The sequence below is a fragment of the Phoenix dactylifera genome, unplaced genomic scaffold, assembly GCF_009389715.1.
Source record: "Phoenix dactylifera cultivar Barhee BC4 unplaced genomic scaffold, palm_55x_up_171113_PBpolish2nd_filt_p 000214F, whole genome shotgun sequence".
Taxonomy (NCBI): domain Eukaryota; kingdom Viridiplantae; phylum Streptophyta; class Magnoliopsida; order Arecales; family Arecaceae; genus Phoenix; species Phoenix dactylifera.
Window position 1 is genome coordinate 59,979 of NW_024067725.1, and position 26,128 is coordinate 86,106.

General features: G+C 36.2%; 2 protein-coding genes and 1 non-coding gene across 3 annotated transcripts; 2 read left to right on the forward strand and 1 right to left on the reverse strand.

The window, feature by feature from the left end:
- The first annotated feature begins 7,477 nt into the window (after window positions 1–7,477).
- LOC120105168 (probable pectinesterase/pectinesterase inhibitor 17) lies at window positions 7,478–10,415 on the forward strand. The gene is made up of 3 exons (XM_039117400.1): window positions 7,478–7,721; window positions 9,482–9,679; window positions 9,919–10,415. The coding sequence occupies exons 1-3, from the start codon at window positions 7,478–7,480 to the stop codon at window positions 10,413–10,415; spliced, it is 939 nt and encodes a 312-aa protein (XP_038973328.1).
- A 2,467-nt stretch (window positions 10,416–12,882) lies between these two features.
- On the forward strand, window positions 12,883–12,964 carry TRNAS-AGA. Its single transcript has one exon. It is a non-coding gene; the product is annotated as a tRNA-Ser (tRNA).
- A 6,298-nt stretch (window positions 12,965–19,262) lies between these two features.
- LOC103721420 (pentatricopeptide repeat-containing protein At1g31430-like) lies at window positions 19,263–21,612 on the reverse strand. Its single transcript, XM_008811619.4, has one exon. The coding sequence runs from the start codon at window positions 21,384–21,386 to the stop codon at window positions 19,497–19,499; it is 1,890 nt and encodes a 629-aa protein (XP_008809841.2). The 5' UTR covers window positions 21,387–21,612; the 3' UTR covers window positions 19,263–19,496.
- Window positions 21,613–26,128: the final 4,516 nt, after the last annotated feature.

Here is a 26,128-nt window from a genome sequence, read left to right on the forward strand (position 1 = left end):
AATTACCAAATTGGACCCTAGTACAACTTATTGTCTAGGGATCTCTGATGTGCATGGTTAGCAATTCGACATCATAATCTCAACTCATCATTGGCTCATAGGTCAAAAAAAAAAAGAACTGTTCAAATATATAGCATGAGTCTAGAGTCCTGATATTGCTCAATTCTATCGAGATTTTTAACTTTTCATGTGGATCTTCATTTCTCCAAGACGTTCATTTTCAAACTTTCATGCTCACCCTGCACTAGATTTGAGATTTGGTTGGTGGTGATCAATATTCATCTCTACGATCTTATCATTTGCTAATTTTCCATGGTTTTCTTTTCTATATTTTTCAACATTTTAGTTTTTTAGATGCTAATGGTTGTGTAGATGAGCAGCTCTAGAAGCACAAATATAGTAGGTTGGTAAATGCTGCTTGTTACTCAAATAGAAAGAGAATATCATTCTCCAACACTTTTGGGTCTTATATAGGTGATGATGAATTTATTTGTTTGCTAAGCTATCAAATTGTGTGGCTATATAATAAGAAACTCTGTGATTCATGAAAATATTATTATATATTTCATTCATACAATAAAAAGATGCGCACTTATGGTACCTTTAGCACTTAAATCAAACATGCCTAGGACTTGTTGAGTGAAACCAAACCACTATTATAATTTTTCGAAAAAATCCTTGACGAGCTTCGGTGATATTATTATCTAGAATTATTCGATCACTATTTGATATGTTCTTAGTCAATAATCTTAGTAGAAATTTATATGTAACAAGATAATAGATGTAAGGCATTCATAATACATTAACATTGTAATCAATATTTTGTTACCACAAATGGTAATGATCTTTGAGTCTGTCCAAAAAGGGAAAAAAATCAAGTACATGAGTAGACAAGGCTTGATTGGAATTTAGCTAGACCATTAGAAGTTCTTAAGCAAATTTAAATATCAGCGTTGGCAATTTTTGACCCAAATTTGCTAAGTTGTTCGAACCCACTTAGTTTAATGGGTTTAGATAAGGGTTTTAAAAAATTGGGTCAAACTTAGAGCTACCTCGGGCACTTCGAGATATTTTGTTCTCTGACTTTATTGGGTATATTCGTATTCGTCAGATATGAATCATCTGTCCTAGCAAAAATAAAAAAAATAAAAAAAATAAAATAAAACCTAGTTTTGCCAAAAACAACTCATTTATAAATGGGTCAAGCATTGGACTTGATAGGTCTTCATGCATTTAACAGACCCTTAAAATCCATCTACAAAACACTTAGAGTAGTGAAAATTATGCAACGAAGAAGACTGCATAACTAACTAATAAAAATAAATACAGATACTTAAAAAATGGAGGGAACAACATACTTATGATCTATCATAAGATTTTCTCCGCTCCTAATTTCTTCTCCTTGGTTTGAGCCTAATTGGCGTATCTCTTGTTTTTTTTTCCTTGTTTTCTGTTTTGGAAAATGAAAACACAAAAGCTGAGATAAAATTGGCACTACTGTTTCTCTTTCCTATTTCTTTTTCTCTTTCCTGTTTCTTAAAAGCTATTCCGGTGGTTTTCAGTCGCTGCTCTAACAGCCAGTTCTCGGCGCTGCTCTAACTGTAAGAAGTTTTTGAAATTTGAGAAGAACGGTTACGAAACCGTCTCTCATTTCTTACGTTTTGAAACTGACCCTTGAATGATCCACCCGTTGGAAAACTCAACGGAAGACCGTCATTAAAAACCTCTTGAATAGGGAGACGTTGGGGCCTAACGTCTCCTGGTGTGAAGCCAAAGATAAAGGGGCTTCACCGAGAGAAAAAAAAACAACAGAGTTCTTCATCCCTTTCCTTGAATTTTTTAAGCTTGGTTTCATTCACGGTCTTTTAAGCAGAGTGATCATTTCAAGCTCTGTACTCTTCCTTTTTCTATTCTTTCTTCATTTCTTATCAAACCATAGTGTACGAGCAAAGAGAAAATTCCTGCGGAGTTCAAGAGATTTTGTAGTATTGTGCACGTCTACAAAATCAACGGTCCGTTATATCTTGGGAAGGGATCGCCAGAATCCGGTGCATATAAGGAGGCGAATCTCTTTCAAAGACAGTGACTACACGCCTCGGACTGATCTACAGGTATTATCTATTTTATTTTGGATCTAAAGAAAACGACATCAAAGAGGTACGCATTGGAATTAGTTGTTTCAGTGATATTAAATTATTTAAGTTTTATTTGAGTTCTTTGAGTTGATTATTCCAACATTTTTGAAAGAGAATTTCGTTTCTGAAATACAAAGATGGATAAAGTTAAGAACTCATTAAACGATATCCTGAAACCCGAGTCATTTGATGGAAAGAATTTTGTTAGATGGCAAACAAAGATGGATTCTTGGTTAGACACATTAGATTTATTTTATGTGGTTTCAAACAATCCTTCAACTAAGGACCCAATGGATCATGAACCCGGCAGATCAGCTGCTAAATACAAATTTGATAAAGATGATCGTTTGTGCAAAAGTTTGATACTTAGTGCACTAAATGATAACTTATACGACATCTACTCTAGAGCTGAGGGTACAGCTAAGACATTGTGGGATGAACTTGAGTCGAAATATGGTAAAGAAACTGAATCAGAAGAAAAGTTCATCATAGGAGAATATTTTTCTTACAAAATGGTAGATCAAAAATCAGTAATTGATCAAGCACATGAAGTCCAGAATATAGTGGCGAAGATCATCGCAATGGGAATTTCTATAGATGAGAGAATTCAGGCGGCAGCCCTAATAGAAAAGCTTCCATCTTCCTGGACAAATTTTAAAGTCTCTTTGAAGCATAAGAGACACACCCTCTCTTTGGATCAAGTACTTGTGTCCCTTCAAATAGAAGAAAAACACAGGAATAACCATAAACAGGATTTGGGTATTGACTCAGAAGTTAATGCAAAGGCAAACTTAGTAGAAACGAAGAAAACTAACTTCTGGAGAAATAAACCCAAGAAACACTTTGAGAAGCCAAAACCAAAGATTCAAAAGGAACAGAGCAAGAGAACATGTTATGTCTGTGGAAAACCAGGACACTTTGCCAAACAGTGTAGACATAGAAAGGACAAAGTCAAGGGGCAAGGTGACAAAGTGACTCCTCAGGCAAATATGATAACAGGTTCTGGCTCTACTGGAACCGAGGACAGGTTAGTAATCTCAAAACTTGAGTTAAATCTGGCCTACAATCCAACCGAATGGTGGATTGATACAGGAGCTACTGTCCATATATGTTCTGATATTTCCTCTTTTTCTTTCTACCAGGAAGTTAAAGGGAGAACTGTGACCATGGGCAACTCCAGTGTTGCACAAGTGATTGGAGAAGGAGAAGTAAAATTGAAGTTTACATCGGGAAAAATTATTACTCTCCACAACGTGCAACATGTGCCAGATGTTCGCAAGAATCTTGTTAGTGGTTTTCTTTTGAGTCAGTTAGGCTTTAAATTAGTGTTTGAATCAAATAAGGTTGTAATTACCAAAGGTGGGACATTTGTAGGGAGGGGTTATGTTGCTGATGGGCTATTTAAATTAAGTGTATTACCATGCAACAATATGAATAAACATGTTTCTTCTCCACTTGTTATGCATATTGACTCTTTAGAGATGTGGCATAGTAGACTTGGACACGTGAATAACAATACTCTCAAAAGAATGATGAGTTTAGATTTAATTCCTAAATATAATTTAGAGAAGAACAAAAAATGTGAAATTTGTGTTCAAGCTAAACAACCTAGGAAACCATTTAAATCAACAAGTAGAAGTACTAACCTTCTTGATTTAATACATAGTGATATTTGCGAGATGAGCGGTATTTTGACGAGAGGAGGAAAAAGATACTTTATTACCTTTATAGATGATATGTCAAAATACTGCTATGTATATTTAATAAAAACTAAGGATGAAGCCTTAGAAAAATTTAAAATTTATAAATCAGAGGTTGAAAATCAAACCCAGAAAACAATAAAAAGACTCAGGTCAGATAGAGGAGGAGAATATAGTTCAACAGAATTTGGAAAATTCTGTGAGGAACATGGGATTATACATGAGACTACTGCCCCTTATTCTCCTCAGTCAAATGGAGTTGCTGAAAGAAAAAATAGAACTTTTCTTGACATGATTAACTCAATGCTTATTAGTTCTGGTCTTTCCAACAATTTATGGGGTGAAGCTCTAATTTCAGCATGTAAAATACTTAATCGTATACCATTTAAAGATAACCAGAAAACACCATATGAGTTATGGTGGGGTAGAAAACCTAGTCTAAAATATTTTAAAGTTTGGGGTTGCCTTGCAAAAGTTAAAATTAACTCTAGCAAGATAACTAAACTGTCTTCTAAGACTTTCGATGCAGCTTTCATAGGATACGCGGAAAATAGTAACGCATACCGATTCTTAGTAGTACGATCAGATGTACCTGACATTACACCGAACACTATTAAAGAATCGAATGATGCAGTATTTTTTGAGAATGTGTTTCCTATGAAAGAAAAGAGAAAGTTAGAAATAGGAGAATCCTCTAAATCACAAAATGATAACACTGAAATAGAACCCCAAGTTGAACTTAGAAGGAGCAAGAGGCCTAGAATAGAGAAAAACCTAGGAGATGACTTCTACACATTCCTTGTTGAAGATGAACCTTTGACTTATGCTGAAGCAATGAAATCTAGTGATGCACCTCTATGGGAGGAAGCCATTAAAAGTGAGATGGAATCAATCCTTTCACACAATACATGGGTGTTAACCGACTTACCTCCAGGGTCTAGACCACTAGGATGCAAATGGGTATTTAAAAGGAAACAAAATCCTGATGGATCCATTGAAAAATACAAAGCTAGATTAGTTGCTAAAGGTTTTAGTCAAAGAGAAGGAATGGACTATTTTGACACTTATTCTCCAGTCACTAGGATAACTACAATTCGAGTGCTTATAGCATTGGCGGCATCTTATAAACTTGAAATCCATCAGATGGATGTGAAAACAGCCTTTCTTAATGGCGAGTTAGATGAAGAAATTTATATGGAGCAGCCAGAAGGTTTTGTAGTTCCTGGTCAAGAGAATAAAGTGTGTAAGCTAGTCAAATCCTTATATGGATTAAAACAAGCTCCTAGACAGTGGCATGAAAAGTTTGACCAAGTCATTTTATCATATGGCTTTAATATTTGTGACTTCGATAAATGTGTATATTGGAAAATATTTGATAGGTCTATTATTATCCTATGTTTATACGTAGATGACATTTTAATTTTTGGTAGTGAACATGTCACAATTTTTGAAGTGAAGAAATACTTAAGTGATAATTTTGACATGAAAGATCTAGGATTAGCTAAAGTAATCTTAGGAATCAAAATTAGAAGGACACAAAATGAGATTGTTCTAAGTCAATCTCACTATGTTGAAAAGGTGTTAAAGAAATTTGGGTATGAAAATTACAAGCCAGTTAGTACCCCATATGATCCTAGCATAAAATTAAAGAAAAATGGTGGGGATAGTGTTTCCCAATTAAAGTATTCTCAATTAATTGGAAGTCTTATGTATTTATCTAACTGTACAAGACCAGATATCTCCTATGCTGTAGGAAGACTAAGTAGATACACTAGTAATCCCGATAAAACACATTGGAATGCAATAGAAAGGCTTCTTAAATATTTGAAGGGCACCATTAACTACGGGATATACTATTCTGGTTTTCCTATTGTACTAGAAGGGTATAGTGATGCTAACTGGATTTCTGATTCCGAAGATACAAAGGCCACTAGTGGATTTGTCTTTACACTAGGTGGTGGTGCAGTCGCTTGGAAATCTTCCAAGCAGACCTTGATTACTAGATCCACCATGGAGGCTGAGATGGTAGCCTTAGAGTTAGCTGGTGGAGAAGCAGATTGGCTTAAGGGTCTGTTATCAGATATTCCCATGATGGATAAGCCTATTCCTGCTGTTCTAATTAACTGTGATAATCAGGCGACTATAGCAAAAGTGAAAAGTAAAAATCACAACTCAAAGTCGTCTAGGCATATTGAGCTTCGATATAAAATTTTAAGGAAGCTCACCTCTACTGGAGTTATAACTTTAAGTTATATTAAATCAGTGGAGAACTTGGCAGATCATCTGACCAAGGGCTTGTCGAGAGGACAAGTTCAATATGCTTCGAGGGGGATGGGTTTAAAGCCTATTTTTGAGTCACCGTCAGCGGCAACCCAACCTATCTGACTGGAGATCCCAAGATGTAGGTTCAATGGGACAAACAAGCTGACTGAGTGGTTGGTAGGAGCACCAAATTTAAAGTGAACTTAGTTCGCTACCCATCTCTATGGAGCAGGTGCTCAACTGCACTAGACAGGAGGATGGCGTAATGCCTTAATGATATCAAGGCTATTATAGCAGGGTATAGAGTTGCAGTATACCCTTGGAGATATCACCGATGTGAGTGTGACTGTGGGGCCGCAGTCAAATAGAGAATTAAGGCTTGTTCTCTAGGAGACACTCACAAAACAAGATACCTGCGCACGGCCGTAATGCGCTACCCCGATGGAACTCACATGCAGGGTCAACTCTTAGTTGTTCGGTATTTTAAAATCTATACATAAAGTCCAAGTTCAAGACTTTGTTCACTTCGGACCGGTGTGGATGGCAAAATACCAACTAGAAGAAGGTTCAAGTCCGGAAGACACCTTTTATCGAAAGCTAAGTGTACTGATTGCTCGTACTTTGAATTTTCAGAATTTCTATTATTTTCAAAATTATTTTAAATTTTTAAAATTTCAAAAAAGGTGGGGAAATGTAAGAAGTTTTTGAAATTTGAGAAGAACGGTTACGAAACCGTCTCTCATTTCTTACGTTTTGAAACTGACCCTTGAATGATCCACCCGTTGGAAAACTCAACGGAAGACCGTCATTAAAAACCTCTTGAATAGGGAGACGTTGGGGCCTAACGTCTCCTGGTGTGAAGCCAAAGATAAAGGGGCTTCACCGAGAGAAAAAAAAACAACAGAGTTCTTCATCCCTTTCCTTGAATTTTTTAAGCTTGGTTTCCTTCACGGTCTTTTAAGCAGAGTGATCATTTCAAGCTCTGTACTCTTCCTTTTTCTATTCTTTCTTCATTTCTTATCAAACCATAGTGTACGAGCAAAGAGAAAATTCCTGCGGAGTTCAAGAGATTTTGTAGTATTGTGCACGTCTACAAAATCAACGGTCCGTTGTATCTTGGGAAGGGATCGCCAGAATCCGGTGCATATAAGGAGGCGAATCTCTTTCAAAGACAGTGACTACACGCCTCGGACTGATCTATAGGTATTATCTATTTTATTTTGGATCTAAAGAAAACGACATCAAAGAGGTACGCATTGGAATCAGTTGTTTCAGTGATATTAAATTATTTAAGTTTTATTTGAGTTCTTTGAGTTGATTATTCCAACACTAACAACTAGTTCTCGCCAGTGATTGCTCAGCGTGTCGTCCTCTTCGACCATGGTAGAGCAAGTGGATAATGTGAAGCGTGCTGGCGAGGCCATTGCGGAGGGGAGTCGGGCTCCACCGGCTCGGAGAGAGGCGTCGAATGGCCATCTAAAGCTTGGTGGCTGGGTTCCACAGTCAGCATCTGAGGCGGAGATCGAAAAGCTTCATTGCCTCTTCTCGGTAGTCCTGGACTTGCTGAAAGAGCCGATTGAAGCATCGCGCCAGGAATGGGCGGACCGCGCGGTAGTCGTCTGGAGTCTGGGCTGCCATGTGCCGGCGGAGTAGGTGGCGAACGATGTCGCCGCCCAAGCTAAAACAGAGGCCGAGGTGGTGGCGGTGTCTCTCGACAACGACCACCTGGTGCTCTGTTTCAACTCATCGGCCGACAGGGAACTACTGGCCATGGAACCCCGGGTCCCTAATTTTGTGACAGGACAGAACGCCGTCAAGACAGTGGTGGTGTGAATTCGGTTGCCGCGGCTCCCGGTCGATTACTGGGCCTACCTTTTATTATTTTGCTCTAGCTAAAGAGTCCAACAAATTACTAACCATGGACAATCCTATGCCAATCGCTTCCTCTTATCTTTGCTCTAGAATCTCCATGCAAGCCAAAAATTTGACTGTTGTTGGTAAGGGGGTTAACTGAGAATTCTTGGAAACCAGCATCCAAACCAATTCAGTGTAATAGCAATTGAGAAAGATGTAATTTAGCGCTTCTTCATCATTACCACAGAGGAGGCCAAATTGTGGAGCTGTCCAATTTCTTTTTCTCAAGTTTTACGCTGTCAGCATCCTACTATTGATAACGAACCAGTTAAAGCAAGAGCTAAAACAGGAGGAAAGCAATGGTTGGTCGAATTCTTTCCTTTTTTAGAGGTGTGTCGGGTTTTGGAAAGTAGCATTAACAAACTAATAAAAGGATTATGATAAACATCATTAATATTAAATCAAGAAACACATAGATATGTATGCCATTGTTTTGGCTGGCAACATGGGTTGTGGATCATCACCCTTATCTATCCTCCCACCTAGATGGCATGTCCATCTGAACTGGATGGCATGGAATCAATTTTGGAAACTTGTGTCATATCGTGAAACCATTTGATCCTTGGAATTTAATCCAAACTCATGTTTTACAGAAATCCACATCAGTTAGGAATTGGTGTCGGCTTAATCCATGCATGCACGTAGTTGATAAGATTGGAACGCCAAAATATCATGTAAATCCAAAGGCTGAAACAACCAGAAGGTTTTGCTATAAATATGCAGTTCACCTATGCATTGTTCTATCGTATCCAGGCACATCTCACTCAATGTAAGGCATTAGAATTTGTTAAATAGTCCACGTAGTGTTTCTTCGTCTACGTCACGTTCCAAACAAAATATTTCTCCTCATCTCTCTCAAAATAATTATTTTGCTTGTGATTGTATTACAAGTTTGGCATTGTACTAGGTGAAATAGACTAGGTTTTATGCTGTTATTTTTATTTAAATTTGGCAATAACATATGTGCTTCCTTGATAAGCTTTTTTATTTTTCATTTTTGAACAATAAAGTCATTTAACATATACTTTCTTAATGCTTTGTACTACTACATAATTCTTTTGTTCCTTCAAAATAGTTTAAATTTGAGACAAGAATAAAGTAGATACTGAACTTGAAATCCTTTTTACTACTCAGGTATTTCTTCAATCCTTGTCTCTCTAAAATAATTACTTTTTGCTTAATTATATTACAAGTAGGTGCATTAGCCGTCAGTTGAGACAGAATTTCATGCACTTCTGGTAGTTTGGACTATATTTTGCATTTCTTGTTTCTTGAAAATAAAAAAATTATTTTTTTAATTGAATAATGAAGTTATTTGACATATACTCCACTAGATCTTTCACCATTTAATGCTTATTCTTATTCAAAAACAAGGTTCATGACATACTCTATATGATGAACTTTAACAGCATTCTGAGTGAGAACAAATAAGTACTGATTCAAGTTTTTACGTATTATTTTTATACATAGATTGCTCCGGGACCCAGGTGACACCTAATGCGATTGTTTCTAAAAAAGGAGATGGCAACTACATGTCTCTCACTGAAGCTGTCAGTAGCATTCCTGACAATGTTCAAGGGAGACATGTCATATATGTAAAAGCTGGGGTTTACGATGAAAACGTCGTGATTTCGAAGCCAAACATTACTCTAGTGGGAGATGGGATCGGTATGACTATCATTCGCAGCAATTTAAGCAACGGTGGAGGTACCTCTATTCAAGACTCTGGTGCAGTGAGCAAGTTCGAAAAACATCTTGCAATTTTTTGATCATGGATTAGTGCTATGATATTTGCACATAACCATTGATAGATTTTGTTTTAATTTGTTCTCAAATATGTGTAAACATATGCACTTTAGCTTTCTTAACGAACCATTTTATTAATTTTCTATTTTCTTTTCTTTTAGTTATCCTGGCAGATAACTTCATTGGTAGATGCATTACTTTCGAGAATACATCAGGTGCAGAGAAAGAACAAGCAGTTGCATTAAGAAGTGATTGGGATAATTCAGTATTCCATCATTGTGAATTTTTGGGCTACCAAGATACCCTCTATGTGAATGGTGGAAGACAATTCTTCAGAGAGTGCAATATATATGGATCAGTTGATTTCATCTTCGGTGATGCACGAATGGTTTTACAAAAATGCAATATTAGATTTCGGAAACCCAGGGGAGAAAATGTGACAACAGCTCAAGGAAGAGAACAAGAGACAGAGAACACAGGAATCATACTTCATTGCTGCAACATATCTGATGCAAGTGATTTTAAAATGGGAGCAAAGAAAGGATACCTTGGAAGTCCTTGGAAAACATACTCCAAAATACAGCTGAATATAGTGAGTACGACAACACTGGTCCTGGAGCCGCATCTGCGGGTGCAAATGGGTCGGATCGGATTCTGAATGACTTTGATCCGATCCGATTTTTTGTTCGGATTCTAATTTTGGATCCAGATCCGACTCAATTGAAGATCAGATTGGGTCGGATCGGGTCCGAGTCGGGTTCGGAACGGATCCGGGTCCGAGTTGGATCGAGTTCGGATTCAAATCGGATCTATTTTTTGTGCTTTTGGAAAAAAAAATTAGGCAAATATAATTTGGCCATATCATAACTATGAGGTGTTGGGTGACCCATGACTTGAAAGACTTGTAATTGACCTCCAGTCAGAACGGATGACCCGTGATGAACTAAGTCAGTCCGTCTATAAGCCAAATTTCATATCACACTATTTTTTTATCTATATGGCTGATTGGACGGAACTTGGTGTCTCCCAGCTCCCCTCTCAGGAGGGAAAAGAAAATCTCAAACCTTCTTCCAAAATCCAATTCCATTGCAGAAACTGGCACATGACCCATATTCAGTTCAGCGTTCCCTCACTTTCTCCCTTCAAAAGTTAAAAGAAATAAAAACCAAAAAACAGAAGGAAAAAAAAACCCAGCTACGGAGACACCAGAGGTTTCAACAGTGTAATAGATCGAGAGAGAATCCGAGCTTTTCCTTTTTTCTCTCTCTCTCTCCCTCTCTCTTTCTCTCTCTCTTCGGGTCCATTCGGATCGGGTCGGATCCGTTCGGTAAATCTAGACTCAACCCAAAAAATGATTCGAGTCCAATTTTTGGACCCGACCCAGATCCGCGGGTCCTAAAATTCGGATCGGATCGGATCTACGCGGGTCGGGTCGGGTCATGGATCGACCCGACCTATTTGCAGCCTTAGCTACAACAAACCGTGTCAAATGGCCTGGATACAAAGTGATTGGCGATATGGAAGAGGCAAAGACATATACAGTTGGAGCGTTCATTGATGAAAATGAATGGCTTCCACTTATTGGTGTTCCTTTCAACCTAGGCCTAGAATGCTGATCTTGATGCTACATCACAAAGCATCTTAGTGATATTACAGAATTAGTATGCTTTGTATATAAATAATAGAAATAGTATTGGATATAATGGATTCATTGATGGAAGTGTAATAAAAATTATGTTATATGATATGAATCTGAAAAATGTGATTAAGCAAATTATGAACAATTTATTTTGTTTGTATGTATTCTCATCATAGCTCTGCTCTGGTCCCACCAATAGAGATTATTCGTTGGCTTTGTTGACTTGTAATTTGTGAGAAACTGGTTTCGACATCATACCACCAGCAATTAGAAAAGTGGTATTTGGACACCATTACCACCGATGGTTAATAATAGCGGTTTTTGCTACTTTCTCTATTTTTCAAATTTGGATACATGATTGCACGGGACTGGAAAGTGCATTAGATCTTTAGAAGATAGCTTCAGTTGATAGCATTTTAGTCAGGTTAGTTAGAGTATTTAATTTGATTTATGTTAATAGTTAGTATATATTGGCTTATGGTACTTTTAAACTATTGTGAGAACTATTTGATTAAGTTTATTGATTAAATAAATTTTTAAAATTTATTATTGCTTTGATATGATCTATAGCCTCGCATGCTTGTATGGTCCGTCATACAGGTGTGTGGCATCTGTTGTGCTTCGAGTTCGGGGCGTAATATATTTGATCTCAGTACTTCGAATTTTTCACCATAAAAGGATAATTATATATGAACTAACATGTGTTAATTGTGTGTTGTGGGAAGGATTACAAAATAATGCAATCATATAAAGATATTTTTAGGAGTCCTTGTGGATAGAGTCGTACCATGAGCATCCACTTGATCTTTAGCTGCAGATGCCAATTTCTCAAGTGTTCTATAAGGGCCTTTAGACCATGGTTTCCTATAATTTCACTAATAAAAGCCTCTTGATTGAAGGAGACAATTGTTATTCATTAGCTTGCATATAAAATTGCGTACATTTCCATATTCTTCAATGGTGCAGTCGAAATACTTTCCTGATTCTCTATTACAAAGATCATCCATATATGGGGAGAAGCTAATCAGCCAGCTGATTGCCTCTTCAGAAGGGGTGTACATGCTTTCAACACATCCATAAACATCTTTCTTTCCTATTGAATTGCTAAGTTTATATAATGTGAATACTAAGACTTGTATTTTCAAGATATCGATTGCCACTATAGACCTAGCCTTGCTAAATATTATTTCAAGAAAAAGGACATTTACATTACAAGGTAAAAGAAAATAGATGATTATTGATTAAATATATCCCCTTTTGCACCTTAAAATAAACTTGTTTGTGTTTAATTCCCACTGTCAGCTTTATCATGATCCCCATTCGATCCCTATGAGAGAACACTTGTGCCAAGGGAAGGTGCATGTTACTTGAGATAAAAGAGTTGCAAGATTGAGGAGTTATTACAGATTCTTTTCTTTTTATTTGGCTAGGAAATATTTAGCTTTTATTCATTCTAAGGAATATTTTCCGACTACTGAATACCTTAGTGGACGTGCCGGAGTGGTTATCGGGCATGACTAGAAATCATGTGGGCTTCGCCCGCGCAGGTTCGAATCCTGCCGTCCACGTGTTTTTATTTTCTAAGTCATGGAAGTTTATCATTTTTGTTACTTCCATTTTCCATTAAATGTTCAAGCCTTTTCTTTTATCCATTTTTGTTCCCATTTTTCTCTATTTTCCTATTCGGTTTCCCTCCTCCTTAGGCATCTCTCATCACATTTTGGATTTTTCGATTTTAAATACTTGTGTGGGTAACTAAAAGTGTTTCACAATTTAATTCCTGTTCCTGGATCGTTTTCATTCCTGCCATTATGAATTTTATCCTTTTTAAAAGGATTCTTATCATTTTTTTCACTTCCATTTTCCTTTACCTGTTTCACATTCTAGTCATTCTCTTAAACCTTTTCTTTTATGGCTTTTTTTGTTCAATTTTCCTGTATCCTTTTATTCTATTCTCCTCCTCTAAAGCTGTCTTAGGCATCGCTCATTGCATTGCTGAGTTTTGTTTTTAAAAACTAATATGGATAACTAAAAGCATTTCACACTTTCTGTTCCCTAATCGTTTTCAGTTTGAACCACTTCATGCTTCCTGAAATTGAGCTTGTGTTCAGAATATTCTACTCCTAAATATAAATATTATTAAGCCTACTCCACATCTCCACAAGTTCTCATTGCCCAAACTTGAGTCCAATTTTGACCGGAGGAATGCCAAATTTCTGGCTAGATAAATTGATTATAAAGGAGAATAAAAGCTACACAACATAAAAATTATCATTAGGCTTTCCAAAGACAAGACAAATACTAGTTTTCTCGTAGTAATCAAAAATTAAGAAAAAGATAAATTAAAATCTCATATTTATTTGACAATCAAAAAGCAGAGAAAAAGCGAGTAACTCATCCTAAAAATCACTAGTCCTATTATCGTTATCCAACATTTTATTTGGATACGACGGAGAGGAGGAAAAGAGGGCAGGACAGAATAGATAAAGATGAGACTTTACCCCTCCTGGATACAAGGTAGAGAAGGAACCTATTTGCAGCATTTAGTTTTGGGACAAAAGAGGAATTAAAAAATATTTGAGTATTTATTTCTCCTCTTCTAATCTCTTCACCTTCAGAGGGATAAGAATTATGTATTAGGCGTAGAGCTAGAAAAGGCTAGACCGGGTGGAGTTTCTAAGCATTCTAGGCTGGAAAATATTTCATGCTTTGAGTTGGCCTGAAGTGAAAATGTTTCCTAAATCCTGGGCTGAGCCCAATCCGGCCTGGTGCAGAATGTGTGAAGTCCAAGCCCAACTGGATTCTTGTCAAGACAGGCCCAATGCTGACCGATAACTGGCCCAGCCCCAGTCTATGTCAATCCTTGTTTCTATTTTGTTTTCTTTTCATATCATTCCTTATTTTCCTAACCAAATTAGAGAGGCTAAATTTTTCTACATGCCTCTCTCCTTTTCCCTCAATTCAAACAGGACATAAAACAAGAGAAGTGCAACCTGTAAATGCTTAAATGAATATGATGAATATCGAACTATCCTATGTAGATATATACTTAGCATTTTATTGGACTGTGCACTAGCCGACTGCATCCCAAATTCCCAATGAGGCCCTTGCTATCCTTTTGAAATTAAACTCAAAATGTCAAGGATATATTAGGGACTATGCCTAATTTGCAGGCACTTTGGAGGGGTGAATTTTATGTTTAATTTATAAAAACTATTAGGATGTTATTAGCCCAACCTCTTCCTAGCTATCTTTCATTTTTATGTTCACAATGTTCTCCCTAGGTGATGACACGATGCTTAAATTTTTGAACCCTAACAAAGAGCACCCTTACATTTCTCCAATAACATACCTATTTCACTTTATAATGTTTGCTATCCACTTCCTAATAACTTATTAGTCAATTATCTTAAACCTTTTTTCACCTAATCTTACTGGTAAGAAGCGGAGTGCTTTTTCTGCAAAGCATGATATTAGAAAGAATACTCTGGTAGTTCAAAAGGTGCTACATCTTATGCAAAATAAGGCTGTCGCCCTGTCATCCTTAAGCATGATATGGAAAGGCTTATGATTGATTTAGTTGGGAAGCCATTTTTTCCGGGTCATGCATGGAACAAGTTTTCCATGGAGTGGATTAAGTGAATTAGGGGTTCTATCACAATTGTTCATTGTGCTTTAATAATAATACTTCTTGGTTGACTAATGTTGACGAAGGAATTCTGCGAGGTGATCACTTTTCTATCTATTTGTTTATTTCCCGTCCCTAAGCCTTTCTTTCTTTGAATAAAAAAGAAACTATTAATGATAAGACCGATATGGGTTTGATTAATATTGTTATTAATCTTGGAAATATAATGATAAATTGTGATCATTGCTTATGATGTTGTCATTCGTACTAGCGCTTTGATTGATGGTTGCAATACCATTAGCGATGCAATAGCCATAATACACTGCTTTCACAAATTAATACATTAATAAGTCTAGCTGCAGTCTGTCTACTTGGAGGCACCCTGGACTCAAATGCCTAATTTTGAAACCTTAATCTCATGTGGCATGACCTATCCTCTTACTATATGGACAACTCTTTTCAGTAAGCAGGTGACATGATCTTGGATAGAACTAGTGACAAATTAGCTAGGTGGAAATGTTGCAACCTCTCTTTGGTGGGCAACATTATCTTGGCTAATTCGGTTTTTGAATTCTATTCGTAATTATTTGGGTTGTGGCTCCCTGCATGCATGACTATACACTTGAGATTGCATCAAAGATAGTTTCGGGCTTTCCTTTCGAGGAGAATAAAATATACCTAAGATCATTTTGCCCAAAGTTATTGGGAGTATCACCTTCAAATATCCTCGTTAGGCTAAAATGGGCTATCATGTTCATGATTCTCTTTTAAGAGAAGGCATTTTGTGCCAGATTTATGTGACACAAATGTGGTACATTGCGATTTTCCTAGCTCATGGGATTTCATAGTGTTGGATGGCCATTCTTGTTTGCATATAATATATTTAAAATGGTATATACCAAGAGATTATTTGGTGCTAGGAATCCTACTCTTCTTTAGATTTCGTAGATTTACAGCTTATTTCCCTACCATAGCTTGGGTTTTACATTTTTAATGTTGACATTTGTCATGCCCCGAACCTAACACCCGGGTCTGAACACGTAACACGACTGCACATGCTGTAGAGCAGAGCCCTAGAGAAGACGCTAGACCTGAAAATTTATCACAACTTCAATATCTGTGAACCAAAATGATCTCATTACATAACAAATAACAAAATTTGTACATAATTAAATTCATTTATCCCACCAGAAACAATAATGCTTTATCTATTCATCCCTTTTTCATGTGATCTCAACCATAGCGATGCAGCTATAGCCAAGTATAAAGCTACTTACAAGTTGCAACTCTTAAAAGAGAAAGGAACAGGGGGTTGTGAGCTTTACAGCCCAATAAGAATCCCAGACTGCTACACCATAAGTAATAAGAAAATAATTAATTAGTAATGCCAGATAAAATGAACATTATATAAATACTTGAAAAGCTCATATAAATAACATACACATAAATTCTTATTATCATCTCATCAAAGGAACACACACATGCACATATATGTGTATATCAAATGTAACCAACTGTTCAACAACAGTTTCTTATGTCATATCATCTATTTCTTATAAACTCGATTTTCATGTTTCTTATTAATTATCTTCCAACTTTGGACTAACCAATATCATGACCCAATTCAAGACTGACAAAAGCCCACACGTAAGCCCATGGAGGTTATCTTACACATAAGCTCGTAGAAACTATCCCACGCATAAGCCTGTGGAAGCTATCGTACCCATAAGTTTGTAGAGGGTATCCCATACGTAAGCCCATGAATGCTATTCCATGCATAATGTCTGAGAGGTTATCCCATGCATAAGCCAATAGATGCTATTCTACGCATAAGCTCGTGAAGGCTATCTCATGCGTAAGCCCATAGATGCTATGGCCATGGAGGCTATTCTATGTATAAGCTCGTAGAGGCTATTCCACGATGAGGTTAGTCCAAATCATATCTTGTCCGTCTAATTTATATATTACTCTTGTCAAATCAATTTCTACTTACATAGTGTATTTCTCTCAAATTTAAAGTATCTTATTCTCATAATTATGTTTTCAATATCTGATACATATAGTAACCATACAAATATATTTGTACTAGAAACCTTATAAAACATACCATTACATGCCGAACCAAATTTGTTAATGTAAATCTCACGATGCAATATATACTGTTTGGACATGCATTTTGGAGGCCTAAAATTTTTTAACATGGTTATCTAGAGCCCCACAGGCCTATCAACTAGTTGCAACATGTTCTTGAAAAATTACCCAATTTTATAAAAAAACTCCAAATAGAGACCATATGTGGATGGTACGACCATTAAAAGTTTCGATATATAAATAAGGTAGCCAACCTTGTCCTTAGACACTGTCCATGCAAGCCTGAAATGGCCAAAGTCGTCCACGACGGGTCTGGTAATCATCCTTGATCATAAATGTATATGCATGGTGCAGTTGACAATTCCAACACCAAGTTTCAAGACCATGGACTTGTAATATAAAAGAACATAACTACTTTCTGCATACGCTTGTATTAATTAAGAGTTAGTGTGGTTTTGACCAGAATACCTTTGGGTGAGCCATTTATAATCCATATGGCAACATAAAACTTTAAAAAGACCTACATAACCATAGGTTTTCACTCATGTCCAAATATATGCAATTCATGCTTAAGGCTATGGTTGGCCACCTAAAATATTAACTTCATAAAAAGGGTATCATAATGCACGAAGCTCCAACCATTATGAGGTTTAAGGAAGATCATATATACAAAGCCTTAACTCTCACATCAAAGAGGCTATTTTCATATTTCGAATCCATATACTAGGTCACAATAGAGCAACCTTACCATTGCATCAAGGCTTGCCCTCATAAATATTGACTTTATATAAACTAAAAAAGATGACGATCGTACTTGATATAAGGTGTGAAGAAATACTATAGATGTGTAGTTTGCCAACATGCATATGTAGAATTAGAATGCCTGTAAATAGCAATTTGATCCCTTGCCAAGTTAAATATTCTTTCAGATCTTTAAAATTTTTCCAAGTAGCCAAAGAAATTCTGCAATTTTATTACAAAAATATAATTAAAATTCTCTATACCATAATATTTAAATTGAAAAACACCTCCTTTCTTGTTAGAATTCATAACAACTTTGCATGTTGCTTGCCTTAATTCATAATAATTAACAGCCATTAAATGACTAAAGATTTATTGTTTATTCTGAAAAGTACAAGAGATTACTAAATAAGAATAATAATCAAACCAGAAAACCAGGGAATCTCTTTCTGATTTGTGTTTTCTCAGAGCTGTTAGCTTATTATATATAGAAACAAGCAATTATACCTTCAGAAAGTAAAAGTTCTACAATTAGGGTTATTCTACTTGGATATAAATGGTACCTGATTTTGAGAAAAATTGAAAAGAATCTTGAACACCGTATTATCCCAGAAAGTAACATTTTTGACATCTAAATCTGAACTCAGTGCCATGGAGATGGTCGACAAAGTTGATGGTTGCTGGTACCATAGGTTTCACCTTTGGTACAATTGCCTAGGTCAGCCTCCGGGGTCACTTGTTCCCAACTCATGATCAATCTCCAATAACTCTAAAAATATAAAAATTAAAATAAAAAATTTGCAGCAATGGAATCAAGAGATAGGAGGGAAAGAGGGCCCCATAAAGGCCTCGAAGCCATGATTGATTGTCCAGAATCACCAGGCAAAGGATGGTTCCTTATGGCAATTTGTGTGTGAGAAAGAGAGAGACAGACACAAAGAGGGGGGGGGGGGGGGGGGGGGGGGTATTTTTCTATTTGAAATGCCAGACAAAATCCTAAACAATAATCAGCAAAGTGTACTTGAATATTACAATGAAAATAGAACATTTCGGATCTTCTTTTCCAGGTTTCATCTTAGCAGGCTGTATCATTGTTTGATTTCCCACAGGACTGCTAAGAAGCTATAAGAAACTTACATTTCTATGGGAAAAATTATAGGCATTATCAGATGTGGAGATATTGGTGAGTTTGCCAATATAAGCAAACTACTATTTACATAGGATTACTTGTTCCATGTTTTTCAGCTGTTTCAACCATTTACAGGCCACTAAACCGTTAATAAAATCAGAAATATCACCTTTTCTCATAAAGCCCTTATAACCAACTAACCTGTATCAGCCTACAATAGCATCATATAGATGTCTAGCTAAGAACTTGGCCTCGGATGCATGCTAAATCAGAAAACTTGAAGCAACAGAATTTAGTAGGAACTTGTACTTAAGTTTAAAATATTCTGAATATTGCAAACTTACATAAAAACAGACTATGGAAGCTTCTACATGTAATTAACTTTCAAATGACTCAAAAATCTATCCATCTGAGACAATACAAAACATTCTATAGCTTGACAATCAATAATTTGAAGCCAAAAATTGAACTACAGAATAGGTTATGGATCACAGAGGTGCACCTCTTGCCTCTAGTTCAATTCATTCTCTTTCCATGTTGAATTATAGAAGGAACCTAATGAATGTATGGTATATGATTCTGACAATATATGTTTATAAATCCAAAGAAGGACCCCATGTATAACTTCTGCTTCATGATGTGATGTAACCTTGGCAAAGAATTCGTGCACATTACCATTTATTTCTATGAAGGAGCATCCAGGTTGCTTTTGTATGTTTTGGACATACATAACTCTCCTCACCCTGTTCACATCACTCCACCTTGATGCCACAGCATATACATTAGAAAGTAAGACATGCCCACCACATTTCTTTGGCTCTAACTCCATAATTCTTTCAGCTGCATATTCCGCCAATTTGACATCCCCATTAATCCTACATGCAAAAAGCAGTGACCGCCAAATAACCGCATCAGGTTCGATAGGCATCTCTTTAATAATTTTCTCTGCCTCTACCACAAGCTTTGCACGCCCCAAAAGATCCACCATACACCCATAGTGCTCTATTTTAGGTGTGAGCTTATAGGCTCTAGTCATGTGTTCAAAGTAGTGGAATCCTTTTTCAACCAAGCCTCCATGACTACAAGCAGATAAAACACCCAGAAAAGTTACTTCATTTGGCATTACTTCATTCATTACCTCCATTTGTGAGAACAAATCCAATGCCTCATAAGAGTATCCATTTATAGCCAGCCCAGATATCATCACTGTCCATGAGAAGACATCTCGCCTGGCCAATCCCCAGAATATCTGAAGAGCTTTCTTGATGTCCCCACACTTTGAGTACATATCAATCAAAGCATTCTTCACTGAAATATCATTTCCTATGCCATTAACATCACAATACACATGAATATACCTCCCTTGATCCAATGCACCCAATTGTGCGCATGAAGAAACAACAGATGCAACCGTGGCATCATCAGCTCTCACTCCAGCAATCTGCATTTCCCTAAAGAGCTCTATTGCTTCTCTAAATCGACCTGATCGAGCATACCCGGAAATCATCGAAGTCCAGCAGACTACATTCCTATCAGGCATTCCGTCAAACAGTTTTCGAGCCTCCTCAACAAACCCACATTTTGTATACATGCTAACCAAAGAAGAGCCCAGATAGAAATCCATACCAAAACCATTCACCACGACCAATGCGTGAATCCTCCTACCGAGATCGACTGCACCAATTCTCCCACAAGCAATCAGCGAGCTCACCGCAGTGATCCTATCCATCCTAACAGATTTCTCCACCATTCTACCAAACACCCCTAGAGCTTCTTCGCACAAATTGCTCTGCAGATAACCCGATATCATGCTGTTCCAAGAAACCACATCAAGGACGGAAGCGGGGGCCGAATCAAGAACCTTTCTTGCGGTGCCTACGGAGCCACAGGCGGAGTACATATGGATGAGAGAGTTCTGCACAAAGGTATCGGATTCAAACCCGAGCTTCAGGCTCAAGGAATGGATCTCTTCCCCGCTTCTGGGGAGGGAGAGGCGGGCGATGGTTTTGAGGGCGGAGGTGAAGGTGTAGTTGTCAGGGACGATTCCTTCTCTACGAATGAGGTCGAAGAGAGAGATGGAGAGGTCGGGGGATGGACCGAGAGAGAGGGAATGGAGGAGGGAATTCCAGATGTAAAGATGGGACCTTTGGAGGAGGCCGGAGATGACAGCGTGAGAGAGGAACTGGTTGAGGTGGTCTGGGGACGAGATGGAGCGGAAGAGGAGAAGCCATTTGGAGTTAGAGTTGGGGGTCGAGGCGGTGGAGTTCGATCGGAGGAAGACGGCTTGGGGTTTGGGGAGACACAGGCGCATCAATGAAATGGGTGATGGAAGAACAAGGAAGCAACGAGGGCGGGTAAATAATGCGTCAGATAAAAAGATTTTTTTAAAAAAAATTTCCATTCCTTTCCCTCTTTTTAATTTTATTAAAAAATATAGTCACTGCATCACGCCGACCACAGTCCACAGTTCACCAAAAAATCCTCCAATCAGATTTCACCCCACGAAGCCAGAGCACGATCGGCTAGAAGCTGCCACGTCGCATGCCCAAAAGTGTGCGGCCATGTTCAAACTTCAAAAGCTCCCCGGCAGTCGGCCATACTCTAGCAGAGATAGGTGATAATCCAAGTCCTGCTGACTTGGTAGGTAAGGCGTGATCCGTGTGCGAGATATTCGCGCTTGATATCTAATATGTGTGAAGGCAGCCATTCCTAGCCGATCTCACATACCCGAATTCTATGGTGGTTGGTATTCTTCTTGGACTACATTGACATAATATATTGATGGTATATTGATATATTAATTTTTCTATTAAATTAAGAGGTATTTTTGTCTTTAACTTTCAACCCAAGATCACTGCCTTGGGGTGATTTTAAATTTCCGATCTCAAGGACGGGTATCCCATCACCGGGTTAGGCGGTGATTTGAGGAATGGAGGTGATTTAGGATCACCGCCACATAGAATTACCGTGGTGCAACCAAACGTGGTGATTTCATCACCTCCACCCACATCACCCTTGCTCCTGGGACGATCACCCCATACCAAACGCCCCCTCCCTCAAGTTAGCAAAAAACTTGATATATCAATATACCATCAATATATTATGTCAATATTATATATATATTATGTTGATATTATATATTATATTAATGATATATATTATATAGTAATATATTACTAATCATATTATTATCCTATTATTATTGAAGGATATAATTTTAAATTCTAGTAGAAATTTATTATTATTTTTTATATTTATATAACGAAAATATTTAATATATTACTATATTACTTCTACACTACAAGAAAATTGGACATTAGCGACGCTTTTTTTAGCTATTAGCGATATTTATAAGCGTCAGTAGAAACCATCCCGACGCTTTCCAAAGCGTCGGTAAAGCGTCGCCTATGCTACAGTGGACAAAAAATTTTTCGATGCTTTGAAGAGCGTCGGGCATTAGCGATGCTTTTTAGCGTCAGTAATTTACAATTTAGCGATGCTAAAAAGCGTCGCTAATTCATATTTAGCGACGCTTTTAAGCGTTAGTAAAGAGCAACGCTTAAAAGCGTCGTTAAAGTCAAACTTACCGACGCTTTAAAGCGTCGCTAATTACTATCGTCCGTGATTTTAACGACGCTTTAAAGCGTCGTTAGCGTATTATTTTTTAAAAAAAATTCAAAAAAAATTTAAAACTCTGTTTACAAAATCAGAAGCATACATACTAAATGAGATTATACTCATGGCACAATCAAACATATTTATCTAAACATTCATATTGTCAAATTACTCATACTGTCAATTTACATTTGCAATGTACTTCGAAAAGCATAAAAAAATACATATAAAACTCCAAAATAAAAGCTTCAGGGATCGATGGGGTTACCATCTCTACGCGTAGATGAAGTATCAGGAACCTGTAATAAAAAAATCTTAAGAAGTTAAGAATACGAAATTTATTAAGCTCTTTAAAAAAAATATGATACTTATGTAAAATGTACAAGTAGATGTAGTAATTTACCTGAGGAGGGACAAACTGATGCAATAAAGATGTAATCTGATTAATCTGATCCCTCAAAGATTGTATCTCTGTCTGGTGGCTCTGCTTTAACTCTTGTATCTCTGCCTTCAGATTATTAACCTCTGCAGTGCTACTACTTTGTCCAGCGTCGGCAATATAGAGTCGGCAAAAACCATTTTTGTTGTAGTGCTATTTATCTTATTTTTTAATCAAAATAATAATTATTATTAAAACAATCTATTATAAGTATAAATAAAAATATTAGTTCTATAATGAAAAATAATATATTTTTATAAGATTAATAATTTATAGGAGTAATAAATATATTTTTATAGAATATATTAATAATTAATATATTCGTAAATATATTAATATTTTATTACAATATATTTTATATGATTAATAAATATATGATAAGGGGCTACTAAAAGTAGAATATGTAACAAAATTATGGAGTTATTATAAAAATTAGTATATTGACTTCCATTTTTAATTCATGAGAATTAAAAATACATAAAAAAATTCATCTAAGATATATCAAGGGTATTTGTGGTATTATGTGGTCAGTGATCTTGGATCCCCATACCATACCAAACAAGTTACTTATGGATATCCGAAGATTTTTAATCACTGAACCATGGCCTACCAAACATATTGATCTTAGATTATCATGGATCAAATCACCCCAGCATTCGGATCACTAGGGATTTTAGATCACCGTGGTGATCCTGTTGGGGTTACCAAACGCCCCCCTAAGGTGAGGGATGTACAGAGGTCACAATTTACTAATTAATCAAGTGCTCAACCCAAGATTTGCCATACCATCCTGTATCGCCTGATATGGGGCATATCATATCGTACCAAAAGAAAACTAATACAAAACACACCTTCAAATCGATACATGCCCCGTACCGCCAGTACCAAGGTGTACGAAGTGCGTAGCGGTCCGTACCGAGGTATACGAAGGTGTGTAGGGGTCTGTACCGAGGTATATTGAGAGAAAAATTCAAAAAATGGTTAGAATGCTATTTTGGCACAAAGGTGTATTGTTCCGTGCCGTATCAAACCGATAAGGTATATAATACTTGGTACCAAGATTGTGGATCTTGGTTTGGCCTAAACCATAATCCTTGTGATCATTATTTCTCTTTATAATAGACAACACTTTCATATCAATACTTCTTTCCTTAAATATTTCTATATTATTATAAAATTGATTCAAATTAATCAAGGACAATATGTAGATCCTATTTGGAATTGGTGTTGGCAGTAGATCTTTTGGATATAGAGCTTGAAACAAAAAGTTATTTATTGCTTCTTAACATTATTTCTAAAGTATTGTGGAACTTATACGTCTATGCGGTAACCAAATTAAGAAAATACTTTTAGTATGACATATTGACAATAAATGGTCTTGCATAGGATTGTATAATATAGTCTAATATAATGTAATACTATACATTATTAGATATTAAAGTATTATTACATATTATAATATTACTATAATATAATATAATGTAATTTAAATATTGCAATATAATATATAATTATAATATAATGCAACATAATATTTTATAGTATAATATAATAATATGATATGATATAATATAGTCATATAGTGTAATATATTATTACAATATAATACAATATAATATTATATAATATAGTACAATAATATAATATAATGTTATATAATATAATATAACACAGTCCAATATGTTAGCATAGTTTTTTGGTTAGTGTGAAATTTTATTAAACTAAAAATAGCTTCTTGACATCAATCGAGTAGAACTTTTCGGGAGAAACTATAAAATAGAGCTTCTTCCAAATAGACAATTTTCAACTTTATAGAAAACTAGAAAGTATTTTTAACTTTTTTATCAAACACCACTAAATAGCTCAAAAATACTTTTGAAGGACCAAAAAGTACTTTCTATCTCTTAAAAGCATTCCCAAATGAGACCCTTAAAATTTTATAACTATTATGCAATAATACATGATAATTTATTCATTAATAATTTTGTAACATTAAAATATGTTAGTTTATGTCAATTTGTTAAGTATATTTATTTTTTTTAATACTTATATAGGTATTTAAATTTTGAATGATAAATATGTTATAGAGAAAAAGTAGACTTCTTCAATTTATATTAAAAATGTAGTAATACGCATGATATACATGTCAGTTTTAAAAATAAAAGCATAAAAAAGTAGCCATCAATAAAAAAAAGCAATTATGTACAATGATGGATATATGTCTAAAAATAAAAGAGTAAAAAAAATATATTATTGGTTGCTAGATTATCTGCTATGGGAAGAACAACTTATGCTTCTATGATAGATTCATGCAAGTGCATGGGTGTGCCACTAATATCAAAACTATAAAGAAACAAACGTAAAGGGTTAACAATGTAGGACCTGATATCTTGAGCTTTAAGGGCTTACACCATCGTGGCACTATCTAGTTGGAAGAGGAGGAGGTAGGTTGTAGCCCAAGCTACAATTCTACTATAAAAACAATAGATAAACTAAGATAAAGCAAGATAAATAAACCAAGTAAATTAAAAGTAAATGCAAGAATAAAACAAAGATAAAGGTAAAGGTGAATGACTGGTGATTGATTGGTTAAAGGATCCTTTCTCAAAGTTACATTCTCATATTTATACATTACAATTCTATATGGTTAGGTAACCATTGGGTCCTAGCATCAACAATCGTACATGTATGTTCTCCATATATCTCCAACAGTTCTTAAAGTTGCATCCCATGACTCCCACCTTTCTTAATCCAACACTTGCTCGCATATTCCCCCATGTCGTGTAACCACCTTGGCTGAAGGTCTAGTTTTCATATACTACTAGACTAGGTTAACTATATGCTCGATGCTCTAACACTGCTTAGCCTATACCCATACGCTTCCAATGACTATTTGGGCTACCTCGGCTGAACTTCATTCTACTTGTTAGATGTCACATGGTGATCTATCCGGTCTTAGAACTCGGTCCAAGTCAGTCGAAGGGAGAAAGGGGAGAGGATCAAGTTGATGATCAGTCTCCATTGGCCTAAAGAGAGAGGTAATAGAGAGAGAAAGAGAGAGAAAGGAACTCTCATTTTTTATTGAGGAG